Genomic DNA, 24,547 nt, shown 5'->3' on the forward strand with positions numbered 1-24,547 from the left:
TAGGAAATGGAAAATCCAAAACACTTCCTTCGGTTTCGTGATGACGCATGGGGACCTTAGTGGCGACCCTCCGTGGCTGAGCTGCTCGTCCTGCTGGCGCCTCGCGTTTAGGCTGTTGGTATGCAATTGGGGCTTCCTTTTTCCTCCCTCTTCCACTACGCTCACAAAGGAGGGACCGGCGTTGTACCGTTTGTTGATGAGACGTCTACTCCCGCGAGTTTCGCACATGTCTTCGGCTCTGGTTGGTCTGGCTCTTTCTAACAATGCTGGTGCTGTTGTGGCTGATCGTTTGGAAGCTTCATGGAGTTCAGAGAATGTCCGGAAACGTAGGTTTTCTAGCAAGGCGTGGTAAATGGGAGCCATACCATTGATGTAGGAGTTTACGAACTGTTGCTTGGTCACGTTCGGGTCATGCCAGTCTAGTGCTTAAACCCTGAATCTCTTGACGAAATCATTTGAATGTTCGTTGTCTCGCTGGTACATCCTTTCTAGATCCGAGAAGGTAACATGTTCGGACACGAAGAATAACTTCTTGTAAAATGCAGTAACCATGTCACCCAGTTGGGGATACTGTTTGGCGCGATGCTGTTGTACCCCGTGTATGCTCTTCCGATAAGTGATTTCGAAAACTCCCTCAGACGAAGAACGTGAATGTATTCGTGTTCGCCGAGGGACTCTAGAAATCGGGAAATAGGTTCACGGGCATTCCCAGTGCCGTCGTACAGAGTGAATTGAGGAGAAGAGTATCCCCTAGGGAGAGGAATCCTTTGTATTCATGTGGGTAAGGGGGTTGATGTTAATGTATGTATACTTCATCACTTTTGACTTGATTCCGAAGTAGTTGCTCCAAATCCTCTCGTGTGACAAAATTGGACGGTTGACTTCTCTACGATGGGGTTCTGGCACAGATCCCCTCGTCCATGTCAATGCCTTCTGCCGAGGTGTCGGCGCCAGGGGTGTTGGAGCTGTTTCTCATCGGCTCTAGAGGGCGTGACTCATGTGGTAGCCGTTCTGTCAGGGCCTTGAGAAAGACGAGTACATCTTTCTGAGTTGAGACCATGTCCGTTTGGGCTCGAGCAAGAACCTCGTGTCGTTCCATCAAATCGACGATGGTGATATAGGGTCGGCTCTCTCTGGCTCCTACGGTTTCTCGTCCCGTTGGCGAGGTAACTGGAGTCCTGGTGGCGGTCGGAGGTGCCATGCTTGACGAGGCATTAAGGGCGATAGTGGAAGCTCTGGCCCTGGTGATCGGTGGTGTAACACCTGAATAAGGGCTTTCGGTGTTGCCAGGATTAGCAGGTTGCGTAGAAGCATTAGAGGCGGTAACGACTCTGGCCCTGGTGATCGGTGGTGTAACACCTGAATGAGCGCTTTCAGTGTTGTTGGGCTCAGAAGGTGGCATGATGATGCCGCTGGAAGGAGCGTTGACACCTGAGACAGATTCCGTGTTGGTGTTCTCGTGGCTCACAGCTGATCTGGATCTGAGTTCCACCATGTTGAAGTTGGAATTGAAAGATTAGGCTGAAAGCTGGAAATTGATATTGTAACCGAGAGATCGATCCTCCCGCTGTGGTCGCAAATTGTTTGAGGGTGAAAACAATTTCTGCTGGTTTCGGTAATTTCATGTGTTGTGGGTGAGAAACGAGCTTAAACCCTAAACAATGTACTGCAAGAGAGTACTTTAGATTCGAGAGATCAATCTGTACAAATCCGGCCTAAACCAAAAAATGACCGTTCCATACTTGCTTCGGTCACAAAGTGAAGGAAAAGGGTTGGTTTTGGGGAGGGAAGCGAAGAGAGTGTTGAGACCAGAATAGTTGATTCTGGAAGAATATTAGTTTGACTTGTATCAGAAAGTGAAAGCTAACAGATGGTAAAGCTAACAAGTGATTTCTGAGTGTTGTATGCTCCTGAACAAAACTTGTTGTTTTGCGGAAATAGGTAAGACCTATTTATACAAGTCGTAACCCAAACGTACTCTGGTCTCGTAAGAAATAGAAACGGCTGAGTAAAGTGGAAGGAGGTGGTAACAGATAACGTCTGGAATTGATGTTCCATAATGAAAGAAACGTTTCACCATTATTCCTTGCATTTACTAACCGACTCATTCTTATGACACTTTATTGCGCACGCTGTAAACCGCCAAACCAAAACCCTAATGAGCATCCCCCAGTTTGTCACATGTGTTGATGTCTCGAGTGTTTTTGTGGAAAACTTGTAGCATGTTGTTGTTGTTTGGAAAGTTGAGCTTGGGAGATTTGTCGGCTTGGTGGTGACCCTCGACGGTCGAGATTTTGCATCTTTAGAGGAAGGGTAGTCGTTGATTATTGCAACCCTTCGCTTTGTAGCCAGCAGCATGAAAGCATGGAAGGCGTGACTTTGACAGAGTTAGGCGTGGTCAAGTTAGGATTTTGGCATGGTTTAGACGCGGCCAAAAGTCGGGTTTTGGTATAGTTTGGGCGCGACCAAAATAGGGGCTTGGCGTTGAGACAAAGGTTGTTGCGTGTTAGCTGGTGACTTTGGACGGCTAAGATCTGTGTCCCAGATGGTAGGATGGTCGTTGATTGTTGTGTCCCTTCGTTTTGGTAGCTAGTGGTACGAAGGAAAGGCTGACATGGTTTTGGCATAGAGTAGGCGCGGCCAAAATTAGGATTTTGGGAAAACCGTGGTGTTTGACCTCGGTCCGCAAGTTGCCATGCGTTTGGTGGCGAGCTTGGAGGGCCGAGATCTGCATCTCAGATGGAAGGGTGGTCGTTGATGGTTGCAACCCTTCGTTTGGCAGCCAGCGGCATAGTTTAAGGCCGGCATGGCTTTAGCATAGAGTAGGCGCGGCCAAAATTAGAGTTTTGGGAAAACCGTGGTGTTTGGCCTCGGGCCGCAAGTTGCCATGCGTTTGGTGGGGAACTTGGAGGGCCGAGATTTGCATCTCAGATGGAAGGGTGGCCGATGATCGTTGCAACCCTTCGTTTGGCAGCCAGCGGCATAGTTTAAGGCCGGCATGGCTTTAGTATAGAGTAGGCGCGGCCAAAATTAGGGTTTTGGGAAAACCGTGGTGTTTGGCCACGGTCCCCAAGTTTCCATGCATTTGGTGGCGAACTTGGAGGGCCGACATATGCATCTCAGATGGAAGGGTGGCCGTTGATCGTTGCAACCCTTCGTTTTGCGTGGAGATGTGGCTGGCACGGCATGCCATTGGCACGATGGTGCGGCTGGCATGGTTGGCATGCCTTGGCGCAGAGACGTGGATGGCATGGTTTTCCATTCGCACAGTGGTGCGGCTGGAGTTGTTGGCATACCTTGGCGCAGAGACGTGGCTGGCATGGTTGGCATGCCTTGGCGCAGAGACGTGGCTGTCATGGTTCGCCATCGGCACGGTGGTGCGGCTGGCATGGTTGGCATGCCTTGGCGCAGAGACGTGGCTGGCATGGTTCGCCATCGGCACGGTGGTGCGGCTGGCATGGTTGGCATGCCTTGGCGCAGAGATGTGGCTTGCATGGTTCCCATCGGCACGGTGGTGCGACTGGCATGGTTGGCATGCCTTGGCGCAGAGACGTGGCTGGCATGGTTTGCCATTGGCACGGTGGTGCGGCTGGCATGGTTGGCATGCCTTGGCGCAGAGACGTGGCTGGCATGATTTTCCATTGGCACGGTGGTGCCGCTGGCATGGTTGGCATCCCTTGGCGTAGAGACGTGGCATGGTTTTCCATTGGCACGGTGGTGCGGCTGGCATGGTTGGCATGCCTTGGCGCAGAGACGTGGCTGGCATGGTTTGCCATTGGCACGGTGGTGCGGCTGGCATGGTTGGCATGCCTTGGCGCAGAGACATGGCTGGCATGGTTTTCCATTGGCACGGTGAGAGAATTAGGGTTAGGCATATACAGAGGTGATGTCAGTTAATACTAAGGGTTCTGTCTTGGATCATGACACATGTATATATTATAAAAGGTACCCTGGTAATTCTTATGCAAGCACGCTGATTGATTCAATAAATGCGCTATTGGCCATAGTGACGTCATGTCAGATGTACGGTTTTACGATTTTATCCCTAAGCTAAAAACCACCATCAACAACTACTATATAGTTAAGTTATTGTGAGGTGATTGATATTTCTAGGTTGCTCGTCAGGAGTATAAGACTGGATTATCAATTGGTTCCTCACCTTGATTTATCAAAATACGGAACAAAACTTCAAAGGTACTTCTGTGGGAGACAGATTTATCTATCAGAATTGACTTATATGTGGGAGACAGATTTGTTTATAAGTCTTCGACTTTGGGTCGTAGCAACTCTTAGTTGTGGGTGAGATCAGCTAAGGGAATCAAGTGCGCAGAATCCGGCGTGGTTCAAGAGGTGTAAGGAACGCGATTGTACCTTAATCGGTGTGAGACTTGGTTAGGGATCAACTACATTCCAGTCCGAAGTTAACTTGTAGTAGGCTAGTGTACGTAGCGGCTTAATACAGTGTGGTATTCAAATATGGACTAGGTCCCGGTATTTTTTTGCACTTGCGGTTTCCTCGTTAACAAAACTTCTGGTGTCCGTGTTATTTCTAATCCGCATTTTATTTATTTTTATAATTGAAATATCACAGGTTGCGTGTAGTTCAATCAATTGGTAAATCCGACCTTGATAGTGGGATAGTAATTGATTGGAACTTGAGTATTGGTCTTTGGTACCGTCCAAGTTATTTCTCATATCAATCAGGCTTGCAATTTTTTATCTGCTCGATTGAAGATTGTATTGAGAAATTGAGATATAACTCTTTGGTATATTTCTTGATTGAGCTCGCTTTATAAGCTGGTACTCTCGGAATTATATTGGAGTTAGTCCATACAGATTGCGAACGAATTATTGGGTATGGTTGTTATACCCATGCTTTTTCAAAATCCATTCTTGTATTTGCTATGTTTTTGCATATTACCTTGTATTATTCTTGTTTTCTTTTGTTTGTCTTATTTAGGTTGAATCATACAAAAGGAACGAAAAGAGTACTGAAATGAAACATGTGCGTGGACTAAGGAACGGAAGGAACTCGACCAAATTCATTAGTTTTCAACTTTATGCTATAGAGGATGAAGATTCGAAAAAAATGCAAAAAACATGAAGTCATTCCGAGTTTGTATGCAAAAGTTTTGGGATCTAAGGTATGACCGATCTCTACCTATTTCGGGGTCTATAGTAGGACCGATCCCCACCTTCAAAAAGTGATGAAAATACTTTCCAAAGTTAGAAAACTTAGTTCTGAAGCAATCCCAAACCCTAGGGTTGTTGGGGATATTTAAGGAGATTTCTCAAGAGTTTCTGAATTAGTTGAGATTAGGGTTTCATCACTAAAAGATAGAGGAGGGGTTAGGTTTTACATCTTTATTCTAGGAATTCATCCCTTTAGGGGGACTTATGAAATATCTTCTTCTTCTTTTTTTATATCATGAGTAACTAATCTTTTGTTGATTATGGATGAATTCAATGTTCTAAACAATAAGCTTTGTTAGTTATACAAGTTTATTTGGAGTTTTAATCATCTTATCATTTGTTTTCACTATATCTAAAGTTTATGATTGATTTATAGATTGATTGGAGTGCACGCTAGATTAATCTATTGATCATTATATTGCTAGAAGAAATTCTGAGATACGTGTAATAGTCAAACACCTCCCACACAAGTAGAGAACGTGAGACCTTGCATAGGGATTCTATGGAGCAATCGCGTGTAAAGGCCACGCTTGTAAGCATACCGAGCTTATGTGTTTGATGCTCGGATCAACTTAAATTCACAAACCTTAATGCATCTGATTGGGTTGCACCTTGAAAGATTATTTATGGTGGCTCAGATGGATAGAATCTGGTAGTCGATCGCTTCTGTATCCAATAACACAAGGAGTTTTGGGGATATCAGAGCTTATTGCTATCCTACGGTTGGTGATGTATGATTCTAACAAAAGGTAAATAGGTATGTTAATCGAGTTAATGTTTGGTGACGGCGAAGGATTCCCTAATCATCTCTTTCTTCTTATTGCTTTAATCAATCAATCCAATCCCCATTTTAGTATTTACTTTTATTATAGTTTTGCTAATCCAAATAACCTATCAATTACACAACCCTCTGTGGAAATGATCCCTACTACCGCTATATTACAAGTTAATTAGTAGGAAATATCTTAATAAATTTGTTGTGCCTACGACATCTCATCAAATTTTGGCGCCGCTGCCGCGAAGCAGTCGCCAATTAATTTGTTATGGCAGCGGCGAAGTCGCTAATTGATTTGTTATTTGCTTTATTAGTTTAGGATATTTTTACGTTTTTCTAGTGTTTTCGGGTTTTTAGGTTTTTGTGGTGTTAACAACAAGTTGAAGATGTTCATTGCTCGTCAAAAGCGGGTGGTATATTCTGAAAACAAGGTGTAAGTATCAGTTTTTAGTTTTTTTTTAGATTGTTATTTAAATTTTCTCTTTTTTGTTCTTGTGAGTCGTCAGGTATCCATTTGGATATAACATGTAAGGTGCACAAGATTACTTATATGATAGTGGTAATCAATATGGCTTTTAGTCTCAATCTTACGACAACTATCAACCATACCATGGGTATAATCACAACCAATCTTTTGGATATAATTAATATCCTTCGAAATCTTATGGTTATTCTCATACATATCATCCTCCTTATGGTGTGTATGTAAGTGACCAACCACAAAGATGGGAGAATATTTATTTTTTTAATCATAATCCTTATAGTCTGGCAGATCTGATGCAACAATATATTTGATCAAAAAGACCACCACATTCAAAAAATGGATGAGCACTACCGGACTACGGATTTAAGGAGTCAAATTATCATCTCGGTGAGAATATAAATGAGGAAAATTTTTGGCCTCAAAGCCAATACCATTCCGAAATTCCTAAGGACGATAAAGAATGTTTGATATATTGATAATGATTATGAAGATGAGCAACCTTTCGGAAGTACTAGTAACAATTATAAATTTATTCAAACTCTGGATCATAATAATGATCATTCGCCTATTCAAAAGGAGAAGATTGGATATGACATTACCATTGTTATAAATGGTGTAACGTACTCGAATGAAAATTTTAGGATTTGCACCAATGAACTAGAATTTCTGGGAGAGGATTCCAATTCCAATTCCAATTCCGATAATGAGGTTATTGAAGAGATGGTGATTGAGAATGAAACCGAATTGATTAAGATCGTAGAAGATCCAATTGAGCTTGCCAATGATTGTAATGATGCTAAGATTTCGGTTGAAGCATAGTGGCTTTCAATAAATTTGATAGAGGACCACGAGACGCATGAGGTAAAGAATCTTGTAATGCAAAAACTTTAATATGGGAATGCAATCTTTTGTTCTTATAGTTTTCATATCCATCGGTTTGAATGCAAGCTTTCAAAACCCATCGGTTTTGTATCTCTATCCATTTTGTTTTTATTTGTTCTTATAGTTTTCATATCATATATTGCATTCCCATCTTAAATTTTATAAATTCTTATATCTATAATGAAAATTTTAACGAAAAGCTATTTTTCGTCAGAAAAACTCTGACTGTGCACTTGTTACCAAAACCGCTCTCGTGACTTCTTTCGGAGTCCGATTTGAGTGGTTGACTCCAAGTAAAACTTTTAAAGAGGACAGACTCACCTTTCTTTTCCCAAAAGAAAATATGAATTCAAAGTCTGTTAAATTGGACCGATTGGCCTGGACAGTTGAGTTTCGGTATTTTCCAAAACTTTTTTTTCCAGACTGCGCGTCTGTCAGTCCAGAGGCCACTGTTAGACCATTTATCAAAACACTGTGCCCTTTTGACACGTTATAAAAAAGACGTAGGCGGACAAAATTTTGTTTAGGATGTTTTTCCTAAATGTTTGTTGATTTGTACAGTTTTCTTATTTTATATGTTGTCATGTCAGAAATCATAAATTCTGGGTTTAAACATTGTAAATGATTGTTTCTTATATTGGAAGGATCATGCATCGTTGGTGAAGTATCAGGTTTAATTTATCAAGAACCAAGGTATGAGGAGGTTTTTAATGATGAGACGAAACTTACTACAGTTACTTAAAAGACAATTAGATATTTATCATTGATTACAAGGCTGAAAAGTTTTATAGCGAACCATGGATCGCATATGCAATGACCTGGCATTCTAGAGCAAAGTCAGATATAAACATCATGCGTCATCCAGTTGATTCTTAAGTTTGGCGTTGTGCGGATATATTTTCTCCGGAGTTTTCCATGGAAACAAGGAATGCGACACTTGGGATATCAACTGATGGTTTCAACCCGAATGGATATTTTGGTGGCGCTCTTGACCAGTGATTATCTGTATTTACAGCATTGCTCTTTCGTTGTGTATGAAGTGGGAGTTCTCATTTTGTTGATATCATGCCCAAAATCACCAGGTAAAGATATTGATGTTTATTAAGAAATACTGGTAGATGAGTTAAAACAGTTGTGGGATGGTGTAATAACATTTGACTCCTTCACCAAAACTAAATTCCTGCTCAGAGCAAGGTTATTGTGGGATATTAATGACTTTACGGCGTTAGGGACTCTAGTTGAATGTGCAACCCATGGGTATTACGCTTGTCCGACTTGTGGAGAAGAAACAATTGTCGATTATCTGTCGTTTAGTAAAAATATTTGTTATATGGGACACCAAAGATGGATGCTAGAAACACAAGTATCGATATGATATAAAAAATTGATGGAGGGGTAGAGCATAATAAAGTTCCATAACCACTAACAGGGTTGCAGATATAAGAAATTTTAGGTAAAATCTGATCCAAGAAGGGTAAGGAAAAATAACCATCAATAGCAAGTCTGAAATGTAAAAGGAAAGTTGAAATGGAAACTGAAGATGATGCCAACGTAGAAGACGAGATTAACGACCACTCATTGTTTTCACGAATAAGCATTCTTCATGGTCTGTTGAATTGGGGTTCAAACGCTACCAGGCATATTATAGATGTTATGCACACAGAGAAAAACATAACTGAGCATCTTCTGAGTACCATAATGGTTAATAGCAAGTCATAAGATAGTCCTGCTGCACGTCAAGATATGGAATCTATGGGGATAAAAAAAGGGGATATTTTTACTTTGGGTCACAACAAAGTGACCAGAGTTGTGATTGGGTCACGGAGAAATTTTAATTAGAGTTTGGGTCACAAGACCTCTGTTGACCATGTTGATTGTTATGAAAGTTAGTTAAATAATGAAATGACCAAATAAATATTGGACTTCAACTTATTTACCAACAAAACCATATAACTTCTGTTTGCCACATAAAAACAACAACCAGAATAAAAAAACCATGTAATCTCTTTCTCCTCCCGTCGATTCTCTTTCTACTTCTCTCCAAAACTTCTTATTTTCTTCTCTGTGAATGAGCGAATTAGGGTTCACAAAAGTTGGTTCATATTCTCAATTATTTAAACTCAAAAAAAAAAAAAAAAAAAAAACCTCTTTGCTAAACACGAATTAGGATTTGATTTTGTTATTGATGGGATCTTCATTTGTTAGTAACGTTTATATTGAAACATGAGTCAGGGTTTGTAGATTATGCTAAGAGTGAAGTTGGGTTTGAATGAAATTATGAAAATTTTAAAATTGATTATGATGGTGAACTGAATATTTTTGGTATCAAGTTGAGAATAATTTAATAGGTAAAATTGAATCCGATGGTGGTAAAGGAAGAAGAGATGTTATTGGGTTTGATTTGAATCCTACTGGAATTTTTGTAATTTCTGTTGTTTCAATTTAAAATTTTCTGAATTAGGGTTCTTCATAGGTTTAGTGTTTTAATTTGTTTGTTCTTTTTAATGATTTTGTTTTGATTTATTGAATGGTTAATGGAGAAATTTAAATTAATGATTTTGACGAATTTCATGATTGTAATTACTGATTGTGATTGTGATTGTGATTGTGTTTGTGTGGTTGAAGTGTGTTATATGGATTTTGCTGAAATCCAATTAGTAGTAATCACCAGTTTCTGATACTTGTTTGAGTTGAATGGATGACAGGGTTTCAAGGGTTTTATATGGATCGTTGGGAATTTGCGAACGAAGGATTTTTGGGAAGGAAAAAGCATTTTTTCAAACCTCAAATACATCATGAGGAGAAGAAATATAGCTCAAAACATGCAACAAAGACTATTTGGATTGAAAGACGAAATTGATAGGTTTAAACGAGATCGCTCTGTATTAGTGTTCGAAGTTGTGAGCAACAACACAATTCAGAAGGTGAAATTGTAGTCATTGAAATTTTTTTGTAAGTAATTGAAAACAAGCAAAGAAACTTGATGGATTTCCTTGTGAAAGCGCTAAAGAACTCAGATTTTATATATTAACTGCTTAGCCGGAACGACCAGAATAAAGAATTGGGTCATGGAATTAGAATTGGAATTTGAAAGAAAAGAAAATTAGATTTAGGGTTCATAAGATCTTATGTTGGAGGAGGGAGCGGTGGAGCTGGTGTTTTTTCTTGCGCGTCCAGTTCACATGATAACGATTAACTAACACCGTTAGCAAAATGTAAATTAATTTAAAACAAAATTATTTATGTAACGGTCAAAACAGTCAATGACAGTTCTGTGACCCAAACTCTAATTAAAATTTTATCGTGACCCAATCGCAATTCTGGTCACTTTGTTGTGACCCAAAGTCAAAATATCCCTAAAAAACAATTGTGGTTGAAAGATGATGTTGCAACTGGTAAAAACAACAATGAAAGCTAGAACTTTTGAGATGACGAAGAAGGAAAAAATTCAGTTTTGTTTTATTTTGAAGAACTTAAGGTACCTCACGGTTTCTTTTCCAATCTGCGCAACTACGTCAGTGTTAATCCTCCTGAGTACCTAAAGATTTACGAGTCTTTCTTCATCGGATCGGTATCTTTTTCAACATCATGTACGCGAAGGTTATCAACTGAGAACATCTGCTAAGAGCAAAAGCAAGCCCGGTGGAGGTATGTGTGTCTTGGAAAAGCATTATCCTCCTTCGTTCTTTGTTATTAGTATTCACCCGATGATTCATTTAGCATATGAAGCTTTAATCTACGGTCTGGTCAGATTTATGTAGATGTATCCCTTTGAGAGGTAATCACACAACTGACTTTGTTTTTCAATGTACATAACTTGAGATTCGTCGCATCTAAACCATTAACTTTTCTTATTGATATTTGTAAGCTAATGAAAGATTTTAGCATGGGCACTGTTATAAATTTATTTCGGCGGTATTTCAAATCTCTGATGATATATTGCCTTTGTCTATGAGAAAAGAGTAATGCTACATATACCGCCACTATCAACGTGAAAAATCCCGTGGATCAGATCCAATGGCTGAGAAGGAGCCCTAGAGGAGATTTGCAGGGGGTGGGGTACAAGGTGGGGGCCATTTTTTTTTTTTTCTCTCACACGGTGGTGGCTGCGGGATTCACTCCGGGTACACCAAGCATTATTTGACTAACAACGTGGGTCTGACAGAATCGTACTTTATAAATTTTCAAAAAAATGGAGATACTTTATTAGTTACTAATTGAAATCGGGTATTTTAAACAATTTTCCTTTTTCGCTTTTAAAAGTTAGTTTACAATTTTGTTTCTAAGTTAAATTTTGGTTATTGACTTGATTAAGTTGTGAAGTTGCTTCTTATTTGGTATTCAAACACTCTCTGAATCTCTGATATTCCTGTCAAGAAAAAATTCATGTTTATGGATATTTGGAGGTTTGCCGACAATATTTCTAACTCTACATATGACAAGAATAAGGATTTTAACGTGATTTTCCTTCAAAATGCCACTCTGAGATCGTCGAATCCTGTCACTACCATATGAATGAACATATGATATAGAGATTTGTCATGCGCTAGAATATTCAACTTTCCCTGGTCAGTCTGGCCAAATCTCTTTACGTAGCCCTCTCCATTCACAAATGACAGAAGAAAAAAAAGTTAGTTACAAGACAATCCCCTGCAGCAAAATGGACAGATGGATCCACTGAAGTATCAAAACAATGGGATGTTCAATCCCTTATGATATCAAATCTAATAAACATAACTGCGGATACGATCAATTTGTGCAAGACATGAAATTACAAGAATCTCATCATTGGGTAGGAAGAAATTTAGGAAGAACCGAACTTAGATTTTATGCTAGTGATGACTGTCTCATCAACCTGGAAATTCGTAGCCAAAACATCATTAGGGATCGGAGGGTTTGATGCGAAGAGAGTAGCAGGAAGTATGGCAGCCCCAGGTAATTGACTATTGAAAGAAGTTATGGTGACAGCCTTCCCTTTTCCAACATTTTTTTTGAAAGTGCACAAGTCCCTTGGGGATCACAAACATCTCTCCAGCTTTCAGAACCTTCGAGTAGAAAACATTTGTAGTACTTATAAACCCAACAAGTAATTTTCCCTTGATGATAACTCCAGCTTCAGTTGCTCTAGGGTGCGAGTGCAATGGATTAACTCCACCAGGTGCATAGTCGACACGGTTCATTGAAAGTCCAAGTGTATTTAGCCCAGGAAATGAAAGAACATTACCTGGAGTAACGCCAACGCCAAAAATATTGTTGGTGTTCCCTTCCTTGGTCATGCCACTAAAGAAAAAATCACTTGATGGAACTTGTGAAACTGGTTCGCAAGGAAACCCATTTAGGAAAGTCGTGGTGGCGTTAAGGTCAGCAACACAGAAGTCTTGTAGCTGGTCGGGGTCAGAATAACATGGTGAAGTGAAAAAAATGATCATACAGAAGAAGGAGGAGTTTTGATATTAGAAAACACAGCCATGGCTTTCTTTCTTCAAAACTTGTTGGCTTCTGATTATACTGAAGTGTTTGCAGTTATAAAAATATTGCTGCTTGATGCCATTATTTTTATAGGTTGAGATTTCCACTATACATTGGTGGAATTGGTAAAGCAGTACGTGTTTTGGACTCGGTAATATTACCTGTTGGGTAAAATGCAAAGCCAAGAACTATATTTTTGTTTATTTGCCAATTTGGTCTAGAGGTTTATTTGTCAATTTTTGAATACTTGAATAGATCAACAAGGTTTTCCTTGGTTGAACCTGGGTAAATTTTCAGGTTTTTCCCCGAAAAATATACTCCCTCCGTCCCACTCCTAAGTGACCTATTTGATTTTAGATTTTATCCCAATGATAAGTGACATATCACTAAACAATGAGATATTCCGGAATTATCCTTTTAGTTAATTATAAATAATATATGAAATATGTATAATTTGATAGGCATGTTTATATTCGTTACGTAGATGTTTTAAAATGCTTTTCAATTGTATGAAATTTGCGAACATCCGTGGAGTATTTTGAGAGATAAACCATTTTTAAATTTCACTAGTTATTATTCATAAGGGTATAATTGTAAAAAATGATTAAAAATACTATTTTCCTTGCTTGCCTTAAAAATTGTGCAAATTTCAAATAGGTCACTTAGGAGTGGGACGGAGGGAGTATTAACAAAGAAATAAAGAAGTGCAGTAAGACTTGTTCTAAATATCGACATTTTGAAAAAGTACAAAGTGATTAAGATTCTACACATTGACTAATTTGTTGATAGGCTTAAAAATAAATTTACTTGTTTAAATCTGAATGATGCAGAGGCAGATGTAGACATGATGCCATCAAACAGACATAAAAGTCACGCATTTTAATAGCTTGTGATTCATTTATCATTTTCTAGCTAGAAAGTAAATCTGACATGTTTCACTTGACAGTTCCATTAGGAATAGAAGATGTGCATGGCCCAGCAGACGTCATGAACGGAATTCCCTTGAACGTTGCAATGCCTTCGTCATCGGTTGAAAGATACTGCACCCAACAGACCAAGTGATTGAATACGTTAGTAAATGTATATCAGTTGAACACATACTCGTGGATGAGCATAAATCACATCATTGTAAAAATAAAATTAAGAGCAGCATAACATACTGGTGTGATCTTATCCAACTGCTTCTTTTTGGGGTTTAGAACATCTTCTGGCTTTTCTTCGTGTCTAGATGAAAACATTCACAATGTAGAAGTTAATAATATAAACTCAAACTCTTGAAAGGAAATCTTTTATATAAAAGAACATTTAAGATAAGATAGACGTTGTGTCTTTACTCAAATATGTTCATCCTATATCCCTACTTTCTCCTTTAAGGGAACCATTAAGATGTTTCATGAATAGATACTCGGATATGCTTGAAGAATTTAGTTTAGGCTTATACCCAGATATTGAAACACGCTCTCCAATTTTTGCACCTTCTGGAGCAAGCAAAGGCTCCACAGCAGTTTGGTCCTTACTAGAAGCACAGAGAACCTGAAACATGACACAGGCCCACTCGAATATAAATCAACACAATCTACTCATAAATAACGTGCAACTCGTGTATTGCACAGTCCAGCTAGAGAATTCCAATATGTGCAATAATGATACTGAACAGACAAAACAGAATTAGAAAACAACGAGGATTAGAAAACAACAAGGATTACAAGAAACTATACCAGTCCAGCAGACGTCACATCACGTAGCTTTCCAGGCTTCACATTCGTGATTAACACCACTCGACGATTCTGCATGGTATACAAATTTTTTTAGCTACATGAAAGTAATCCTCTAGAATCTAGATATTAATCAAGGTTCTCAAACTTTTAACAGAATCACATTAGCATGTCTAATGGCCCCCTGTCAAACCAATGTAACCAAAACAGTGAAACATAGTGATGACATAAAACACTTTATAAACACAGAATCAAGATATTAATCAGGGTTCTCAAACTTTGAGTAGAATCACATTAGCATGTCTAATAGCCCCCTGTCAAACAATGAAACATAACGGTGACATAAAACACTTTACAGACTTACAGTTAATTCTTCTGGAGTGCAATACTTTGCAAGGCCACTGACTACTTGACGCACACTTCCTTCACCTACATCTATCTCCTCAACAAGTAAACTGTTACATAGAGAAACATGAATAAGTACAAGGTCCAAAGAACTGTATTGTCAAGGAACTCCTCAAAATGTATTTCCTGTCTGTTTATTTAATGGAAACAATATTTTAGATTGGTTACAACATAAACATTCAAACCTATTGGACATGACGAATCCAACCAGTTAGAATAACAAAGTGGAAAGCATGTGGGGTTATCAACCTTCCAGAGTGGTATGCGCTAACCAAAAATACCGTTGAAAAGAGGAAGCAAGCTTAATCCAAGTAAATACCTGTCCGCGGATGGGTGCTTCCATGCCTTGATAATAAGACCAACTTTTATGTTAAGTAAGCTAATACTAGTTTCTGTATCTTTGCTAGCGGATGTATCAGGTGATGCTTTCTTCTCATCGGTGGCTTTGGCATCTTTTGGAAGTTTTTTCTGAAGTTTTCAGCAAACATAAAATAGAGTCCATTGTGGAAGTTACACGAAATTCAATAGCTACATGATGACTTTATGTTTACAGTTGTAACAACCCAAACGATAAGATCAATGACGAGGAGGAGAAGATCAAACCCATAGATATAAAACACATTTTAAGCAAATGATAGAATGAATTAGGAAACTCTAGCTACTAACGGCAAAGTTCCAGAAACAGAAAACCACACAAAGCTGCAGCGTCCATATTATGAGTCAAAAAGAACTTAGGACCATTGGCGAACGGATTACCTCAGTCTCACTCTTCTTTGATTTTGAATCTGCTTCTAGCTTATCATTTTTCTTTGAATCTGACACCGCTTCAGGCTTATCTGTAGCCTTAATATTCTGGGCACGTTTTTTTGAATTTGCATCAGCCTCCACTTTTCCTACATCTTTTAAGACCTACAAATGTAACCATAAAAGAACAGTTAAATGCTTATCGGATTTATTTTATCTTGTTATAATGTTCTACACATAGGCCAGCGTGTAACTCACAGGAAACTCAAATCCAATCTTCTCCAATTGAATCTTTTGAAGTGCGTTGCTGAAATCTTCCTTGTTCTACAGACCCAAAAAAGAAAACAGAAAATTATAAGCACAAAAAACATTTTTGGATAATGAAATGCTGCAAGAACAATATTGAGAAGGCTAATGAGAATTATGTCAATAATGTGACAAGACATGGGTAAGCCGATTACCTGGATGTAGTCGAGCCATCTCAGCACATTGGGGTATTTCTGCCTCTCAGTACTTGAAAGATCATTCTGATATGATGAATTAGTAAAAGTACACAAAAAATTAGAATACGGTATAGATAACTGTGCTCATCCAATGAAATTCTTGTTCATCAGAGCGCAGCATCAACCAATAATCCTTTGATTTGAAAGGAAGAGGTAGCTCCAATATCTCTTTTAGTCTTCTTACTCACTTAACTCAAGTTACACCAAACCTCGCTCATAAAACTTTAAAACAGTAGGAGCAAGGAACCACTGAGAAGTGTAGAAAACCAAGATATGGAAATGAAAAGAAGGTCATATCACGTACCACAAATGAATGCAAGGCTGCATATACAACAATATCTGCTTCCGATGAATTGAGCCCACCCCCTACAAGTACAGTCTTAAGGATTAATTCATCATTCAATCCTTTGAGGATTTCAGCTCGAGCTCCAAGATCAGCTAGAAATTTGTCTGCAAATGCTGCCCATTTCATCACCTACACCCAATAATTAGCGGCAATAGAGCCAGTCAGCTTTATTCATTTGTGACTCGACCAATACACAACTGATAGAAAAATTTAAATGGTTAAAAGTTTGCAACGAGATCAACAATTTTTATTTCCTTTTGTATCCAAGTCTGAAAGATCAACAAATCATATACTAAGAAATTTAACATGCTATCACAAAACAGGCAATAACACGTAACAGCATACAACACAAAGAACAACTAATATCAGAAATTCAAAACATATCCATCACCATAGTTAACTTTACCTCCTCTTCATTTTTCAGAGTGCCTGCAGTTGATGATTTTGAAATGTTTGATACAAGTGTCTTTATGTCATTTCCTAGAATCCCTTCACTTGAGATATCCTGCTCACACATAATTCAAAGTAAGTTTTAGAAACCAAATTAACCAATCATGAATCAAGTTAAAATATACACAAATCACACATGCGATAGAGGTAACAATTAGGTTTTCGAGTCTTACATGGTATCTCGAAAGGTCTTGATTTAACAAATCCTATGTCTAGTTAACTGAGACTGTTTCTCTAATAAAAGTACGCACCATAAAACCACTCAATCGTCAAAGATAATTGCAAATCTAGGACCAAAAGTTGAAGATTGATTTAAGTAAAAACAAACTAAATTAGATTGGAGAAATTACTTAAGAATGCTAATAACCTAGTAAAAAGTAATGCAATTGAAGAAGCTAAGATTCAATTGATTTTTTGAATACTCACACATTCTATAGAGTATCGTTTGCAGAGAGCATAAACGATTGCTTCTTTAGCCTTGTAACTTTCAGTGGAAACACCATTCGTCGCCATTGTTGGTTTTGTTCTTCTACTGTTTCTCTGCTTCGAGTTTGTTTTCCTTTCAACGCGATTAAATCAGCGGATGTAGGTTTTTGGTAGGGATTTATGTTATTTGGGCCTTAAGTTAATATTATTCATGAGCTCTTTATTTGGGCTCTTGGTGTATACTCGCATCCAGTCCATCCATTCTAATTGAAACCTGTTTTGAGGCATACTCAATTTTTTTGAGGCATACTCATTCATTACACCATGTAGGGTGGGTTTATAAGGGGTGTTTAAAGGTAGTTCAATTACCTATATATCCTTAAACAATTTAAATTACTAGAACGCCCTTATCCTCAAAAACCTAAAATCAAAAATCAAAATAAACTTTAAACTTAAACATCTTGGACTCCAATTCAATCAAGAAATTGATCAAGCAAAGCAAACACGAATCAAAGTGAGCGATATTGAAGTGTGAAATCCAAACCTCAATTGCTCTTAGATGTATTTTAGAATGTATGTGTAACAAACCCATTTTGTTTTTGATTGATTTTATTTTGTTTGATCGATAGAATATGATTTCAAAGATGAAATTAGGGTTTTCAGAAGATCAGTTCGGCTTATCTTGGAGTATCAATTTTGAGCCGAACCTAGTGTATGATTTAGAGAAACACTATGTTCGGCTCACGCGACTTTGCTAAATTTTGTTCGAATCATCTGAACCTAAATTTGCCAGTTCCAGAGTGAAGTTCGGCTGACAACTTTTCAGCCGAACCTCAATTTTTTAAAAATATACCTAGGTTCGGCTGATAACTTGTCAGCCGAACCTAGGTATATTTTCAAAAAACGGAGGTTCGGCTGAAAAGTTATCAGCCGAACTGTTCATCTGGTCAGTAGATCTGGGTTTTAAAAATTCATTTTTTTGAAAGATTCAACTTATAAAAAGAAATTAAACCTCGTATAGAAGTCTACCTCTTATTTGAATCACCCATTTTGGTCACTTCTAATCACTAAAATATCAAAATTCAAAACCCAAGTTTTTTTCACTTCTTCTTCTTCCTCTCAAAAATCCCAACTCTCTCACATAAATTTGATTTATCTACTAATTCAACACTGATAATTTTATTTTTAATCAATCCTTAAAATTCCTAGCTAATCAAATCTAATCATAATCATTAACACTAATTATGTAAGGGTAGTTATGCCATTATCAAAAATGATGGATAAGGGGTGATGTTGTTTTTTATTTAGTGACCCTATTTTGACATTATATAGTATGCCTCAAAAAAATTCAGTATGCCTCAAAACAGGTTTCTTCTAATTTTGAGGTTTCTAACCGAGTCCAGACCAGGGACGTAGGGAGACACAAAATTGGTCCAATAACCCTCGAAAAATAATTCATGAGCGTAAAAGACGATAATTTTTGATATTGTTTAAATACCACATATTGAAATTGATTATAATTCTTGGGAGCCGATAATCCCTAAACACGTTACTATATGAAACAAGCATATCGTAAAAGAATCGATTGAAAACTAAGAATCTAATGTTTGACTAAAAGAATGATTTCTTAGTTCCCCTTCTATTTTCTGTTCATTTGTTATTCATCACTCTCTCCGCCTTTCTTTCTCAAAAGAATAAAAAGTTTCTAAATCTTTCAATCTAGGGCACAACTCTCACACAACATACAGGTTAAATCAAATCTTGGTATCTTCATTTTGTAATTGAATAATTTTTTTTTTATTTCTTAATCGATACTTCTCATATTCAATCAAGATCGGTTCCTTTTTTTTTAATTATTTAGACCGAATTTTGATTTCTTCATTTATGTACTTGGTCGATCTGTATTTTTTTTAGCTTAATCGATGTGTGATGATGTTGTGGTTTATTACAGGCATTTATATATATTATTGATGATGATGGAGGTGGTGAAGGGCTGCAGGTGATAAACCAAGATGAACTCAGATTCATCCTGTTTCAGGGTAGGTTGATCCATGTTTAAGCCATGAAGAAACTGATTTCATCATGTTTAAATTGGATTAGTTCGGTTGCATCCATGTTTCAGAGAGGATGAAACTAGTTTCATCTTGTTTTAGACGTTGATATTCCCAAGGAGTTTGTCGAGACATGTGGTGCTTTAACGGTATCACAAGAAGTTAGAACAGGTAATATTTCATATATTTATTTGCATGTAACTGATGAATTTCCTTTACCTTATGCTGTGCAGGCACCTAAATTAGAGCTGAAACCTCTACCCGATCACTTAAAGTACGCTTACTTAGGGTTATCGGGAAGATCTTGCAGTCATTATTGCAACGAATCTCACAGCAATACAGGAAGAACGCTTACTTAGGATTCTGAAAGAGCACAAAATGACTATTGGTTGGACAATTGCTGACATTACAGGTATTGGTCCAGCCATGTGCATGCATAGAATCCTTATGGAAGATGATATCAAACCAGTACGTGCTGCTCAGTGTAGACTTAACCCACCAATGATGGAGGTCGTAAAGAAAGAGATCCTCAAATTACCAAGTATGAGGATGATATACCCAATTTCTGACAACAAGTGGGTTAGTCCGGTGCAAGTGGTATCTAAGAAATCAGGTGTTACTGTTGTTAGAAATCAAGATGACGAACTCGTTCCTACAAGAGTTCCGACTAGATGGCAAGTGTGTATAGACTATAAAAAGCTCAATTTGACTACCCGCAAGGATTTCTTTCCTTTGCCTTTCATTGATCAGATGTTAGAGAGGTTAGCGGCACATTCTCATTAAATTGCTTTTTGGATGGTTAGCCGGGCTACAATCAGATCGTTATTCCACCAGAGGATCAAGAGAAAACTACTTTTTCTTGTCTGTTCGGTACATTTGCGTATATAAGAATGTTGTTTGGTCTTTGTAATGTGCCTGCCACTTTTCAGAGATGTATGGTCATTATATTTTCTGATTATGTGGAAAACATCATTGAGGTATTTATGGATGACTTTAGTTTTTACGCTGATTCATTTGATATTTGTTTAAATAATCTTGAACTTGTGCTTAAAAGATGCATACACTACTCCAAAACGTGGATTTTAGGATAGACCAGAACTGTTGAAAATTTGGATATAGGTCGCATTTGGTCCGCCAGAAGTATGTCATAATTTTGGTGTTAGGGATGACCATTTTCCCCACCCAAACCCATCCCCGTGGGTATCCGTCCCGTTTGGGTAGGCTTTTACCGCACAAATGGGGATGGGGTCGGGTATGGGTAATACCCGAAACCTAAGCTACGTGGATAGGACGGGGATGGGTTTCAAGGTCCCCGCCCCATACCCGCCCTGTTGCTTCCATATTATAAGGGTTTCGACTTTTATGCAAGAATTTGTATCGAATTTTATACTTCTACCACTTAGTCGAGCTTTCTTACATTTATTATATTCTTGATCGTTCTTGTATATTCATCACTTTCGTTTCTTTGTTGTGATCAGGCACATTCTTTGATCGTTCTTGTATCGAAAGGACAAAGTAGAAAAACTAAGAAGTCATTTAAAGATTCTTTTGTTCACCTTAAGATGAATTTCTGAATTTAAAATTGTAGAATGCATTATTCTTATGTTATTATTTTTGTTTGCTTCATATTTAAGTTTGATTATAAATAAATTTATGTATTAACTATGTGTTACGGGTAACCCATGGAAAACCCGGCCCAAACGGGTACTCCCCATACCCGCCCCGCCCCAATTCATGTGGGTAACGGGGCAGGTATGGCTATTTTTTTTTACGAACGGGGCAGTGATTGGGATTGGCATACCCGCCCCATGACCATCCCTATTTGGTGTACTATTTTTTTTAAAGGACTGACTGTCTATGTTCAAAATCTACGAAAATTTCATATGATGAAAATTAACTACTGACTGTGTTTGTCAAAGTTTCAAGATTCAGATAGATTCAGCCTAATCTAATTCAACCGAGTCAATTTCAACCTAATCAGATTCATCTGAGTCAATCTGAATGTTCTTCCCTTCTTTTTTTTTCCCTTTCACTTAACTATTTTTTATTTTAATACTTGAGACTAGCCAACATAAATAATTTCTCATAAATCAACTGATTCTATTAAAATTAACTTGAATTCAGTTAACAACTTGACAAACCAGATATCACAAGTTCAACAATAAAATTCACATATTCCTCTGATGTTCAAAACAACAAAGAAGAAGAAGAAAAAAAATACAAACAACTCAATTTCCAAGTGCGGAGTTACGAATTGTTGTGGCCATTTAATTGTACCACAGGAAAAATTTCTCAAGTGTCCCATCTCTAACACATTGTTCTATATTTCTATTGATGATTTCATCGATATGGATTCCATAATTTTCATCATTTTGTGGTGCAGGCACATCTGCTTTCTTCTTTAAATTCCTCAAGACGGATCCAATCACTAAATATTGTCTACAGTTAAATAAAACACGTAAGTGTGCATGCCAACAACAGTTCAAGCATACACCACAAGAAAAATTAGATCACCATATTATGGATTGGATTGATTTTGATTTCATCCATGTTTAAAATAGGATGAAACTGATTTCATTTAATTTTAATTTGGTTTCATCCATGTTTCAGAGAGGATGAAACTAGTTTCATCTTGTTTTAGTTTTGGGTTGATTTTAATTTCATCCATGTTCAAGCTTGGATGACACTGGTTACATCCTATTTCATGTTGAGTTTAGTTTGCCAAATTGATCTTTTTTTATAATTTTTTGCAAGAGATTATGTGACTAGTGCTGGTGGTATTAGTGATGAATGATATACTGAATTTTGCAGGTGCGAACAAGTGCGTCCAATTTAAACTTGGATAAATCTCATCCAAATTAGGGAAAATCTTATTGGGATTTAAATAAAATTAAGGCTAACTATTAGATGACCGACAAAACTGATATCACTGGTGGTGAGGCTATAAACTAATATGCATCTGATCGCAGTAATGGTGGTCACACTGAGAGAATTTGGTGAAGGTAAGGAGAGAAGTATTCCAAGTATCCAAGTGCATAATTCATATATGATTTTAGTGTTCATTCCATAGTTGTTTTAGCTATTATTCTTGCATATTTTCGTATTATTACTCTTGTTTTCTCTTATGTGTCTGTATTAGGTGAATCATCCAAAAAGGAGCTACAAAATGTTAAAAGATCTAAGTAGAGAAGTATTCCAAGTATCCAAGTTCCAAAGTCCAAGAGAAGTGGAAGAAGTGCGACGAAAAGGAGCAAAACGCTTAAAATCAATTAAATCAGTCAAATTCAGGATTTCTTATCACCATCTTTAATAGAATCTAAAGATAAAAAGAATGCAAAAAGAATGAGGTCATTCTGAATTCGAACGAAGAAGTTGTGGCCAAAGCAAGTTTTTTATCGAATATCGAAGACAAGGAAAGTATGCAAACGGATTTTCAGTATGCAAACGGGTATGCATACTTATTTCCTTGGATTTAACTAAAATTTAAGTACGTAAACGGGTATGCATACTGTTGAAGGCCAAAATTCACGGTTAAGGTCTTTATTTCATAGTTTCTGGTCGGGTTCTTAAACCGACTAGGATACTTGGAGGCCAAGCATTGTAAACCTATATAAATATGTATTAGGCCTTCCAAATAACATCATCAATCATCTCATATTAGAATCTAGGATTTATTCAACATCAAAACCTAGGGAGGGAAACCACCATTATTCATCTTCTTTGTAATATGAGTAGCTAAATCCTTTGTTGATTAAGGATGGATTCGATGTTCTAAGCGTGAAGCTTTATTATTAATACAAATCTATTGAGAGTTTTATCATCTTCGTTTGTATTTACCATATCTAGGGTTTATGAGTGATTCTTAGATTGATTTGGGATGCATACTAGATTAGTCTATTGATCGTTCTATTGTTAGTAGAAGTTATGAGATAAGTAATCGTCGATTAACTCTCTACAAAAGTAGAAATCGCAAGACCTTACAGAGGGATTTTGTGAAGCAATTGCGAGTAAAGACAACACCATCAAGTAAACCTTGATCTAGGAGTTTAACTTCTGGATCAACCTAAATTCACAAAGCTTAAGGCATTCGATTGGATTACACCTTGAGTGATCTACTACTTGGTGGTTCGTGGGATAGAACCTGGTAGTCGAGAACTTCTGTATCCAGTGATTGAAGGAGTTTTGGGGATAACACTGATTTATCTATTATTCTACGGTTGGTAATGAATGGTTCTTGCGAACGATAGATAAGTGTACTAATCCAGCTATCGCTTGGTAACAGCAAAGGATTCCTTGATCATATCTTTTCTTTATTGTCTTTATATTTATCTTACAACTAAACCCTCCCTTTGTTATTTACTTTATCTTGCTGAGCAAATAACCTATCAATTATACATCTCTTTGTGGGAACGATCTCTTACTACCGCTATATTACCAGTTAATTAGTGAGAAATATATTTATTAATTTATTGAGCCTACGACAACCCAAACAGTTTGACACAGTTGCATTGCCATGGAATTGAATCTCTTGAAGACATGGAAAATTGGTTGGGGATTTGCTTCTTAACCGCATCAAAATATGCGACTAATGCATGGGAGGGGGGGATAGTATCATCGACGCTATAGCTAGAAGGTAGTCCACATACCTGAATAAATGTATGAAGAGCGAACTGATAAGCAGAACCTATGTCTGGTGAGAATAAGTTACCAAGTATTACCTTTTGCACCGAAGCGTTCTGGCTCTGAGAGGCAAGAAAACAATAAGTGCGAGTACCAGCCATAATAGAAAATACCCAATACCCCATCTTTGATAGAAGGGTAGCTTATCTCTGCTGCAATGGTCTGCCCCATCCCCCGTGACCAAAGTCTCAAATAACAGAACAAATGATCATCAAAAAGATCAGTGGCTTGTTGAAGAGCTGCAGGATTGGTAGTACGCATTGCAAAATATAATCGAGACAAGCCAATGCAATTACGTGGTAATAGCAACTCACTTTGAGGATCCTTGAGTTTCTTTGTGGCCATCATTAGTTGAATGGTCTTGTTCACCCTACTCAAAACCATATTACTTATAAAATTCATATCCAAACTCACTGGACCCCCC

General features: G+C 37.8%; 1 protein-coding gene and 1 pseudogene across 1 annotated transcript; both read right to left on the reverse strand.

Annotated features, from left to right (window-relative positions):
- Positions 1-11,571: 11,571 nt before the first annotated feature.
- On the reverse strand, positions 11,572-12,845 carry LOC113308189 (annotated as a pseudogene).
- Positions 12,846-13,508: 663 nt separating this feature from the next.
- Positions 13,509-17,552, reverse strand: LOC113314444 (tRNA-aminoacylation cofactor arc1-like). Its single transcript, XM_026563236.1, has 12 exons — positions 17,393-17,552; positions 16,923-17,021; positions 16,475-16,645; positions 16,129-16,194; positions 15,926-15,991; positions 15,680-15,832; positions 15,243-15,391; positions 14,883-14,973; positions 14,522-14,590; positions 14,245-14,336; positions 13,964-14,027; positions 13,509-13,843 (listed from the first exon to the last, which is right to left on the reverse strand). Exons 1-12 carry the CDS (start codon positions 17,477-17,479, stop codon positions 13,739-13,741), a joined length of 1,212 nt encoding a protein of 403 aa, XP_026419021.1. The 5' UTR covers positions 17,480-17,552; the 3' UTR covers positions 13,509-13,738.
- Positions 17,553-24,547: the final 6,995 nt, after the last annotated feature.

The sequence above is a fragment of the Papaver somniferum genome, chromosome 9, assembly GCF_003573695.1.
Source record: "Papaver somniferum cultivar HN1 chromosome 9, ASM357369v1, whole genome shotgun sequence".
NCBI classification, from domain to species: Eukaryota; Viridiplantae; Streptophyta; class Magnoliopsida; order Ranunculales; family Papaveraceae; genus Papaver; species Papaver somniferum.

Coding starts and splice junctions, on each gene's coding strand:
- LOC113314444 (XM_026563236.1), bottom strand. CDS start 17,479: ATGGCGACGAATGGTGTTTCCACTGAAAGTTACAAGGCTAAAGAAGCA. Junction 17,022..17,392: donor AACGATACTCTATAGAATGT/GTGAGTATTCAA, acceptor ATGTGTGAGCAG/GATATCTCAAGTGAAGGGAT. Junction 14,028..14,244: donor GAGCGTGTTTCAATATCTGG/GTATAAGCCTAA, acceptor GTTTTCATCTAG/ACACGAAGAAAAGCCAGAAG.